This window comes from Sinocyclocheilus rhinocerous, unplaced genomic scaffold (genome assembly GCF_001515625.1).
Source record: "Sinocyclocheilus rhinocerous isolate Xijiao unplaced genomic scaffold, SAMN03320098_v1.1 scaffold1641, whole genome shotgun sequence".
Classification (NCBI taxonomy): Eukaryota; Metazoa; Chordata; class Actinopteri; order Cypriniformes; family Cyprinidae; genus Sinocyclocheilus; species Sinocyclocheilus rhinocerous.
The window spans coordinates 176,500-188,880 of NW_015635066.1; the positions used below are offsets into that span (position 1 = coordinate 176,500).

The window sequence follows — 12,381 nt, forward strand, 5'->3', positions numbered from 1 at the left end:
AAGTGACGTTGTAGTTTAATGTTTTGTTAGTCTAGCCCACGAGACGCGCCACTGCTGCGTTATTCATTCAAAATATTAGATAAATATAGAAGCTCAATGCAGAGAAGATCTTGATTAGGTTAAAACCGAAACCAAGCCATTCACACAGAACTATATTCAGCGCATTTTTTAGACGGACAAATATGACTGCTCCACTCGCGTCTCACACACGAGATGTATAGAAAGCCATGCAAAGTTAAAACAGTTTAAACTTTTAGAAAACACGTCACGAATTTTCAATCCGATCGAGTCATCAGTCCAATCACTAACTGCTTATTTTGGTGCATGTAAACGTCATGCTGTTGTATTCTATAGTGACTTTGATTTCTTCACTTATAAGTTCACAATAACAACTCCTTTGATGTTTTGAATTTGTTGCCAGCTGAATAAGATTTCCCTGTAACAGGCAGGAAACATGATCTAATAATGTGTCATCAAGTGTCTTGCTTCACGTGTAGCAGTCCCGTTCCCTCCCCTCTGGCAGCTAAGGCATTTGTTTTCTTCCATGCTTGTGTAACCATGTTAACGCAGTGGTCTCTGAACAAAGATTCCTTGTGTGAGGTAAACGTGTTAAATGCCAACATTCCATGTCAGTTATTCCATCAGTATCGTAGCTCGTAACTCATCACAATGCAGCTACAAGGAAATGTAGGTTGTCTAAAACTACCCCATTACAAAAAGAGCAGAGCTTAGTTCGGTGTCATTAATCATTTTTCTTCTAATTCTGTTTCTTGATTTGTTTCTTGAAATCTAACTCTGTCTTCTTATGACATTTACACTTTCATTTTTACTGTACATGGAAAAAGAGCCATGAGTCTCAGTACTGGATTGTCTTTTTAGGTAATGGTTTTATTCAGAAATTTCATTAATAAATATTTTTAGAAATGGTTTTGAATTTTTATCAAAGATCAAACTGAAAGACTTTTTTTTTTTTTGAGACATTTAAAGGGATAGTTCACCCAAAAATGAAAACGTTGTCATCATTTACTCACCCTCATGTCGTTCCAAACCTTTCTCATGTTGAACGTAAAAGAAGATATTTTGAAGAATGCTGGAAATCAAACAGTTGAAGGTCCCCATTGACTTCCATAGTATTTCTTCTCCTGCTAAGGAAGTCAATGGGGACCAACATCCCTTTGGTTCTTTCAAATTTCTTCTTTTGTGTTCAACATAAGAAAGAAACTCATACAGGTTTGGAACGACATGAGGGTGAGTATATGATGACAGAATTTTCATTTTCTGGTGAACTATTCTTTTAATTGTATTACATGATTTTTTTTTTATGTCATGAATATATGCCTAGCTTTTAAAAATGTAAAACTATCAAAATAAATTAAAAAAAATTAAATTGATCAATTTAATACATCTTGTTGAATAAAAGTATTAAGTTAGATTAATTCAAAGTATTAAAAAATAAAGGTAAAATATCTTAATGACCCCAAACTTTTGAACGCTAGTGTAAATCAAAAACCATGATTTCTTTCTTTCTTTTTTACGATAACATCCATCAAAATGTCATGGGTGTTTGTTCTGTCTCGGGTGTCTAGGTAAAAAGTCTTTCTCAAGCTAAAGCTAGGTTAAACAAATAAAACACAAGCCTCTCTGCGGTATCTCAGCTCCTTGATCTACTTCATGGTCCTTAAACCCAAACAACTGCCACTACTCCACAACTGTGGTTTTTCGTCTCTTGACCCGAGTGCTACACGCAGTGTACACCAACTCCTCACGTACACATTTCTGGGCATGTCTGTTCTTTTTTTTTCTCCCCATGATGCTGTAAAGTTGTTTGGTTTATAATCAAGGATTAGTTAAGCATTAAGTGTGAGGCTTAGGTCTAAGAGCATATAATAGGATGTATTGTCCAAATAGCCTGTCAAGTTGTCTCCTGTAGGTATTGACCTCTCAGACTTGTAACAGCACTCCGGTGAGACTGAGTAGCCTGTAATTTGGTGGGTGGTTCAAGGTGCCCTACTCTCTCAGCTTGAGAGCTCTCTCTGTCGCCATTGATCATATGCGTGTAACATAAGATCTATTACCCACTGAAACCCGTGTTCCTGTACAGTACAAATCAAAGACTTCTTTGAGACGGGTCGTCTTTGAGAGTTTTACTCTCCCAGCTCTGAGTGCCATTCATCTGTGGACAACAAATCTCTGTGGAGAGACCAAACACAAACATGCTTCTATACTCTCAGATAATAGTTAAGAAGTGGTTTAAAGTGGTCATCACAAAATAATTTATAGATTTGATGGTTTCCTTTGGATACTGGGAAGAAAAACTGAGCAAAGATGAATAAATCCACTCCCATTTTTAAGTATGGCTTAGGTGTCTATATATTTTGGGTTCACTGTGGATGAAGAAAATATTTTAACATTGATTTCTACATTGTAGCTGTTCTCCTTATGTCAATATTCCACATTGTTTCAGGTACAGGAACCTTTGGAAGGGTTTTTCTGGTGAAGGATAAAAAGACAAGAGGTTTTTTTGCTCTGAAGGCGATGAAAATCCCAGATGTAATTCGTCTGAAACAGGAGCAGCACGTGCATAATGAGAAAGAGGTTCTGACGGAGGTGAACCATCCTTTCCTTGTCAGACTGTAAGTGAACACTACGCAACCTTAACATATAGGCTACAACAGAAATGAGAACACTGTTTATAGTTATCTCGTAAAAATACACTAGGTTATGGTCTGTATAAACATTTCAGCTCTTTAACCAAAAATATCAATGTCAAATGTTGTTTGACCTTCTACAATCACTCCGGTCAGTTTGAAACTTTGATTTTGTATTTGTCTTTGAATTTATTATTAAATATTTTTTAACTATAGATACTAATCTATACTATACCAATGGTTCTCAACTAGGGGGTGTCAAGAAATAAATATATTTTTATTTTATTTCATTTTACTTTATTTATTTATTTTTTTAAGAGAGATCACATCTTGACAAACCTGGATATATGAGGTAGTCAAATTTTAAAAGTATGATTTTTTGGCCCTGGAGAAGTCTAAAAGACTTATACAAACTTATAACTCCATGGGCATTTTTATAATGAATTTACATTTTGGTAATTATGCCAAGCTTAAAAATATGTTACCAGGTAAAAACTATTTTAAAAAACCTTATCCAGTAATTATCTAAAATCTAGGAAAGTCATGGGGCCTTTGAATATATTTATGACGTGGGGCCTTGGAGTCAAAAGGGTTGAGAACCACTGTACTATATCATGATTATTGACATTATGACATGACCTCAGCTTGCTATAGTGGTCCTACTGTAATTATTGGAAGTTTTTTGTGCTTTTGTAGCCTATTTGTAACAAGCATATAGCAAGTATACATATGTATATGTATTCTATGACCAAATCACATGTAACAAATATAATGTGGAACTTTTTCAGGTTCTGGACGCACCATGATGATCGTTTTCTGTACATGTTGATGGAATATGTGAATGGAGGTGAACTCTTCAGCTATTTACGCAGCCGAGGACGTTTCAGCAACAGCACAGGAATGTTTTATTCCGCTGAAATCGTCTGCGCCATTGAATACCTTCACTCCCAAGAAATTGTCTACAGAGACCTGAAACCAGAGAATATACTGCTGGACAGTGAGGGGCACATTCGATTGACAGATTTCGGGTTCGCTAAAAAGCTCTCTGAAAGGTATGTTGGCAACTGGTTATCTACAAAAAGAACAGTGTAGTTTTCAAAAAGTTGTGCATGCACACACACACACACACACACACACACACAAGTCTCTTATGGTCACCAAAGCTCCATTTATTTGATCAAAAATGCAGTAAAACTTTTTTTTGGTTTGTTTTCCACAGCCATTTCTCAAGTCTTCAGTGTCACATGATTGTGTAACCATTTGTGGGTTGACCAATTTATTTATTTTTATTTTTATTTTTTGGACAATTATCCACAGTGGACAATCATCCAAACAAACATTTATTTATTTATTCATTTATTTTATTTTATTTTATTTTTTTATTCATTATCTATTAGCCTAAATCTGTTAAATTGCATGCATTAACTTAGGTCCAATTCTGTGCTTATGTACTCAATAAATAATCCAAAACCAAAAGCCAATACAGCGGAGCATTAGAGCTGCAGACAGTTAAGTAGGTTCTCATATTTGGTCTCTAAAATGGCATTGGTGCATTCGTTCCTGAAACACTCAACATATGATGAAATTTAACTACAGATATCATACTGTTTTTCTGTTTGTTGTTGATGTCTTCTCAGCTGATGTATTATTACATTGAAATATAGTCATGTTCATTTAATACACTCCTAGATAGATCTGTTGATATTGTGAAATCTTTTGAAGTTATTTTTAACTACATAAACCAGGGAGAGAGAGATAGCTGAGCAGCAGTTATCTGAAGTGTGCGCCCTTGAAGATTAAAGTTGTTTTTAAGATTGGATTAGGCATGCTGCAGATTTTTACCTTCATTCCATGGCATTTTAACATTCCTAGTGTTCTCATTGTCAAATTAAATATAAATCGTTAAACCTGCTTTGAAATTCTGTAGAGGAGTTTTTCAGAATTTTAACTGTGATGTTAGTGAATATATAATGCAGTAACGAACCACCATGTCACTCTTCGTCCTTCAGAATATCCAACTGAATGCCTTCATTCACTCATACTGTGTGACTCCCCCTACAAAAGACATATGCGATTGCTTCTCTGCAGGTTATTAAAGCTGTCCTAATATGAGTGTCTTTAAAAAAAAGGCTTAGCTTAGTTTGGCCCCCTAGAGCATCCATCAACCCACCGTTATTAATTCTGAATGAGTGCAACCAATGGACCATGGACCAATTTAAGAGTAACCTTGCTGAAATTGAAAATCCCTCTGGTTGTGCCCCCGGTAGTATCATTCAAATACAATAAAAGAACAAGAGATTGTGTGTTTGTATGTGTGTGTATATCCATCTGCAGTGCAGAGTATTGCAACGCTTTCTCAGAGCAAGCCTTGACCCCTCTGATGTGTAAGCGTGGGTCGTGTTTCTGTTTCTCTGTGCATGAGGAAGGACCCCAGAACGTCAGGGGTCTGACTCTGATGTGCAAGTGACCCACATATAGAAACTGAAAGCAGTGCCTCCGGTCCAATGGAGAAGACAACTGTCCCTGCAAGCAATAGCTTTGGCTTTTCCAGTCTGAGTAGATAGCGTCTGCACAGACTGTCATGTGGCAACAATGCCACCTGGTGGCTATATTTGCATTTGGCTTTATGTTCAAAGATATTTGCTGTTTACTTTGATCAATGGTCATTTGAAGCGCCTGTGTTGTTAAAATGAGGACAGTATGAGGACTTTGGAAATCCAGTACCTTTTTTTTTTTTTTTTTTCATCTTATCATCTTGATATCATCTCAGAATGTCTGCTCAAGATGAGGGCTTATTATTGTGTCAGAGTTACTGATGAATTGCAGGGCTCTTATTGTGGTCATGTTTGGGGGTGAAGGAGGGAACTTGTCAAACGCTAGCTGCACAGTTTCAAGTGGCCAATCAAAAAGAAAAAAAGAGGAATTCAGGGAAAAGGCACCTTCATCACAACAGCTTTGATGGACTTTGATGTCCTGAAAGTCCTTTTTGAAAATTAAACTATGAATTTTGAGATGTTTACAACGCTTGTTACAGCAATGACAAACTAGTCAGCCGTTACACCAAAGAGTAACAGTGAAATACAACATAGACAGGCCTACCTTTTCTAGTCAGGCATGCAAATACAGCCATGCAGACAAACATATTGTTAAGTGAGTCATCAGTTGTGCTTATATTAATAACAGGATCTGATCTTGATAACCGGATCAGTTTCTTCGCTGCTCCTATTAGTATGCAGTCTGATATAATTAGAGTAAACCTAAATCATCAGAGCCAATCGAAAATCACATCACACCAAACCTCTCTCATAGTTCATTGGAATGCTGTTGTGAGCTGACACTGAGAGGCTTCAGTTAACACAAGGGAGACTAATCCTCTCTATTAACAGAGAGAAGAACTAAAACCAGACAGCTGAGCACAGAAAGATAAAGAAAGAGACTGAAATAAAGAGCAAGAAAAGAAGGAATATAAATACTGTGAGAGACATTCACGCAAGCTATTCTAGACCCCCTTACATGTAAGTTTGCTATCACCATGGCAGTATTATGATTGTATCAGCAGTAATATGGCCCAGTGATGTTATATTGAGAATAGAAGAGGGCCAAGCACTGAACCCTGAGGTACCTCAGTTCTGTGATGATTTAGACACAACTTGAAAAACAAAATACATATTATGTTAATGTTGAATAAAATATTAAATAAAATTAATCAATGTTGTTGCTCCCATATTAAAAATATTTTAACTAAAATGTAAATATAATGTACAAGTGACAAGTTCATAACTCTGGACTTTGCATTAAGTTAGAAAATCAGTATTGTTTTAATATGTTATTATTGGCCCAGTTAAAAAGTGATATACTCTCATACTTATATAATGTACTTTGTCCTAAAAAAGGTTGAAGACCCAGGAGCTAGAACAATCAGAAGGTCGAGCTAAAGATCTGCTAAAACCGCAAAATGTTTCTGTGAGAAGTCTACAGTATAGCTTTTATGTTACTCGTCATTTCCTTATATTGAGATACTGGTATTGACAGGAAATCAGATCAGCAGCTCAAACCAAAAAAAAAAAAAAAAAAGTCTCCTTTACATATATCTTCTCCTTTCCTTATTGACATTCTGGTATCAACAGATACAATCATATAATTATGTTACAAAACCATATCCAGATAGAGAAGCAAAGGGCAGCGGTTTGCTGAAGGACAGGTCAACAGACTCATTTATCGACTGGCCCCATGGCCCCAAACAAACAGTTTTGTCATTTCACCCCATGGAGCTGCAGCTACTCTGTGTAATCAGAAACCCTCTACTACAGTGTAGTGGGCTTTCACCCTAGCTTCTAGCTCAATATACAGTTACGCTTATAGTTTCCTTGGCTTGAAGTGGATATGTCTCTGCCTTACACCAGCCAATACAATCTGGTCCAGATAGCCAGCTGTCACAAGGTGTACTGTAATTACACCCCTCTGTGTGCTATCTAAACAGTCACTGTAGTAGATGGGCTATGTTACACTGTGGTTATATATCTATTTTTACTTTGTTAAATATATAGCCAACACAAATCAATATTTCATGTCCATTTATTTATTTATGTATGGTAATTGGGTTTGGCTTCCAACAATTTTCTCAATTTATTCTCATTTGTGTTCTGCAGATAAACTAAAGACATACAGGTTTGAAACAACATGAGTGTGTGTGTGTGTGTGTGAATGATGACCATTTTCATTTTTGGGTGAACTATCACTTAATTTAGAAAGCTTCAAAAATTCAAAGATTAATTTACTGGCTGAGAAAAAGTACAGAATCATACATGTGTGTTCTTTATTTATGTCATTTATGTTTATATAATTTATTTTCATCATCTTAAAACATTCCATTTATTTCCAGTTATAAATCAGATTTTGATCCCAGTGGTCTAAGAATTTGGGACCCTGTGGGATTTCCCTCTCTTTCTGTCCATCACTATTTTATTCTCTCTTTCTTTTCAGGACATGGACTCTATGTGGTACTCCTGAGTATTTAGCTCCAGAAGTGATCCAAAGTAAAGGTCACGGGCGAGCCGTGGACTGGTGGGCTTTGGGTGTTCTCATCTTTGAAATGCTTGCAGGGTAAGACGGCACTATGATCACTTCCTAAACATTTTACACCAGGGATTTCAACCAGGAATCTGTGTAGCCCTGGTAGTTTGTAATTTACTTCAGGGACTCCACAGAGATGTATAAAGCAGACCTGAATGAAATTTTATGACATATTTTAATAGTGATTTAAAGGAAAATTAGCTAATGACCTGATAAGCATTGTATATTGGAATAATGTTATTACAAAGTTTTACCAATAATATCTATATTTGGTTACACTTTATTTTAAGGTGTCCGTCTCACAGTGTAATTATTCATTTAAAGGGTTAGTTCACCCAAAAATGGAAATGTAAAATAGTCCATGTGACATCAGGGGTTCAACCGTAATTTTCCTAACCTACGAGAATACTTTTTGTGCGCAAAGAAAACAATAATAACATCATTTATTCAGCAATTCTTCTCCCCGAGTTACCGTCTTCCGCCATTTTGGAGAGTACCCCAGAACGTAATCAACGTAATGAGCGTTGTTTACGTTCGGCATGCGCGCGCTTTCGCTGAACGTAATCAGCGTTGTTTATGTTCAGTAGACAGTGCGCGCATGCTGAATGTAAACAATGCTCATTACGCTGGGTACTCTCCAAAATGGCAGAAGACTGTAACTCTCGGAGAAGAACTGCTGAATAAATTGTTATTATTGTTTTCTTTGCGCACAAAAAGTATTCTCGTAGGTTAGGAAATTTACGGTTGAACCCCTGATGTCACATGGACTATTTTACCGATGTCCTTGTTACGTTTCTGTGCGTTTATCATGGTAATATCATTGCTGTCTATGGAGGGTCAGAGAGCTCTCAGATTCCATCAAAAATATCTCGGTTGGTGTTCCGAAGATGAACAAAGGTCTTACGGATTTGGAATGACATGACGGTGAGAAATTAATGACAGAATTTTCATTTTTGGGTGAACTATCCCTTTAAGTATGGAGTAATATTAATTAACTACATGTATATAGTTAGGGTTAGTTATTAGGGTTTGGTTTAGGGTTACTTGCATGCAATTATGCATCATTTATTGTTATTATAATAGTAAGCACATGTAACGTTTAACAGGGACACCTTAAAATAAAGTGTCACCCTATATTTTTATTATTGGGAGTAACTGGGTTTGTTAAGAGTCGAAAAACCCCTGATTTACAGCAAAACAACTCGGTAATTGAATTTCCATCTTTTAAAAAGTCATCACATGTGCGTGACTTTCACGTGTTCGTGAGAGAAAAAAAATCCTATTTTGTGACAACTATTTTCCATATATAATTTAACTGCCCTTAAGCTAATGGTTACTTGACCAAAACCAGTCATGAATAAATACATGATGAAAAACAACACTTGCTATTTCATCCTGTGTGGCTCAGACTGTATTTGTACTGGCTTGTGGTCAGGAAAAATCAGCTATTGTCAAAGATACACCACTAGAGGGCAGCAGTGGAATATTAGACACTGAGTTCTGCCAAAGGCCCAAACCTCTATGTGCATGTCTCAAAGCAGATGGCCTCTTTCAGTTCTGCCTTGATATTTATCCTTATTTGCCTAGATGTTTATCCTCGCAGCCTACATTTAGTGTGCACAAACTGGCATATTTAATATGCACACAGATATTCTGCTCATATTTACAGTATCTCAGGGGACGGATGCATTTCTTGGAATATAACTTGTTTACAAAAAGATTACATCCAGATTAAATTCTTATTACCAACACGTGGGCATAAATGTGTGGTAGAACAACATGCAAAATTTGTAGATACATTTTGTACAAATTATATATTATATTTTTATTTATTTTGGCATAATATCTGTCTTGCAAAAGTAAATGTGTTAATTTTGTCACATGGACTCCAAAGCCGGTGTGAAACGAAACTTCTTCCCTCCTGGTATAAGTTTGGATGCTGTAGTGTATATCCCGTCCAAACTGCTCCATTCTCCCACCTCTAAATCTGCCCTAGAGCTTTCACAGGCTCTTGTGTGGAGGAAAAAGTGACCTACCATCTTCATTCATCCCAGACTTCTTTTGAAGTGTTGGCTCCTGCATGTGAGTGAGAGAAAATGACCTGGTCCCTTATTTTTTCAAGAGACAGGCACATGGACATACAGTGCCCTCCATAAGTATTGGAACAGTAAAGACAAAATTGCTCTGTTTGCTGTGGAGTCAAGACATTTGCAAATATGATTAAATGATGGATATGAGACAAAACTACAGAATGTCACATTTTATTATTAGCCGTTTCAACACACACATGTTTTACCAAATAAAAAGGACAACACTTTTAGAGTTTATCCCACTATTTGATGTGAGCATAAGTATTGGAACAGTTGAACCTAAGGCAGATGTAAAAGATTAAAAGCTAATATTTAGTTGTAGATCCCTTGCATGCAATCAGAACAGTGAGTCTGCGACCCATAGACATCACCAGACTCTTGGTCTTATCCTTTGAAATGCTTTTCCCAGCCTTTAATGCAGCCAATACCAACTGTTGCTTGTTTTAGGGAGTTTCTGCCTTTAGTCTCCTCTTCAGCTGGTGAAGTTAATGTTCAATCGGATTTAAATCTGGAGATTGATTTGGGCAATCTAAGACTTTACATTTCTTTACCCTGATAAACTCCTTGACTGAACTGGCAGGGTGTTTTAGGTCATTGTCCTGATGCAATATGAAGCGCTTTCTGATGAGTCTGGTGGCATTTTCTTGAATATTGGTAGCCAAGATGGTTTTGTACCCTTCCAAATTCATTCTGCTACTGTCATCATACATTAAGTCATCATTGAAACTGAAAGGGCCTGTTCCAGAGACAGCCATGTATGCCCATGCCATGACACAACCTCCACCATGCTTTACAGATGAGGCTGTATGCTTAGGGTCATTTGCAGTTCCCTTTTTTCTCCACACTTTTGCTTTCCCATCACTTAGATAAAAGTGAATCTTTGTCTCATCTGTCCATAAAACTCTGTTCCAAAACTCTACTGGCTTTTGCAAACTCTAATCTTGCCTTTCTAGTTTTGGTGCTTGTCAGAGGTTTTCATCTTGCTGTGTAGCATCTGTAGTTCTGTGTCAAAGTTTCCTGCGGACAGTAGATTGTCAGAGCATCACCCCCCAGCTTTCTGGAGGTTGTTGGTGATTTTACAGACATGTATTTTATAGGGTTCATTTTCACAGCTTTTATGATTTGTCTGTCATCAACTACTGTTGTTTTTCTCAGCCGATCAGGTCGTTGTTGGTTGCTGATGTCGCCGGTGGTTTCCAAACTCTTGATTTCTCCATGCCCTTTGTTTTTAATTGACTTCCTCTTTTCATTTAGCAATTTTAGCAAATTGCTTGCTTTTCTCTCAAAGTCAGCTCCCTCGTCTTCATCCTGGTTTGTGTGTGTCGTCATCGTATGCAAGACTCAGAATGCAGAAGCAATGGATATAACTGATACAACACATTCCCTGCTTTTAATATCTGAAGAATTAATGCAACAGGACACAGCTGATCACTTAGAAAGACCTGTGAGGCAACTGTTCCAATACTTATGCTCACATCAGATAGGGGGATGAAACTCTAAAGTGCTGATCTTCTTAGTTGGTGAAACATGTATGTTGAAACACCCAATAATAAAATGTGACAATTTGTAGTTTTGTCTCATATTCATTTTTTAATCATATTTACAGATTTCTTGACTCCACAGCAAACAGAGCGATTTTACCTTTACTGTTCCAATACTTATGGAGGGCACTGTAGGCACAGCTTGCCCAGACATAAAAAAAAGCTCCCTTCAGTCATCTCTGAGACCGTGAGTGTGCTTGTCAGTGTATGTCAAAGGTCGTTTCAGACTCCTTCATGGAAAATTTAGCAAGAGTTGAAATGCCTCCTTCTGGATTGAGCCATGAAAAGGGTCGCAACCTCAACGCAGTGACCGCATATGCGGATGTGAGCAAATGTCTTGTTGGTGCTATTCTATTTCAGACCTAACTACACGTAGGTACAAAATTCGTGAAAATGTCAAAAACGTATCTAACAAGTGCATTCAAAAAATGGTTCACAAACAGGGTAAATAAAAAAACAAAGTATTTTAGATTGATGCAGGGTTAGAAGCTTCACATGCCTGGAGAGTGAGAAAACTACAGAGAGGTTGCATTTATGCATATGTGAGAGAAACTCACACTCAAATTGTAGGGGGTCCATAGGAAATGACACATACTGCTTCCGGAAACTCTAGTCTCAGTCTGGGCTCTCTAGAGAGATAACCTCCTTGATTAGCTTCAGAGTTCATGTAAATTTGACATACTTTTTTCCCACTGGTTTTAATGTAACTGGCAACTCAGTAAAACAAGTTTTGCTTTTTTTGCTTAAGATTTTCTTTTCTGGCCATGCACTATGTTGATTCACCTTAACCCTTAATTGCATACTTCGGGTCTTTAGTGTCCCGGGACATCATTCTCTACCCTCTCCCTCCTTCATTTTTTTTAAGTTAGTCATCAACTTTCTTAGTATTCTTCAATCTATTAATTATAAACAATATAACAAGAAAAAAATAGTAAAATTTAAAAGAATGCCAGTTTTCTGATAATTTTTTTGTAAAAAGTGTATAGGGTCGCTAGAGACCCCAGGTATGTAAATGTGTAAGTATTTTTT

General features: G+C 36.9%; 1 protein-coding gene across 1 annotated transcript in view; it reads left to right on the forward strand.

Annotated features, from left to right (window-relative positions):
• prkx (protein kinase X-linked) overlaps positions 1-12,381 on the forward strand; it is a 52,405-nt gene that overhangs the window by 23,694 nt on the left and 16,330 nt on the right. The window contains exons 2-4 of the mRNA XM_016560932.1: positions 2,465-2,633; positions 3,437-3,700; positions 7,632-7,751. Coding sequence (XP_016416418.1) covers positions 2,465-2,633; positions 3,437-3,700; positions 7,632-7,751 — 553 coding nt within the window. The remainder of the gene's footprint in view (positions 1-2,464; positions 2,634-3,436; positions 3,701-7,631; positions 7,752-12,381) is intronic.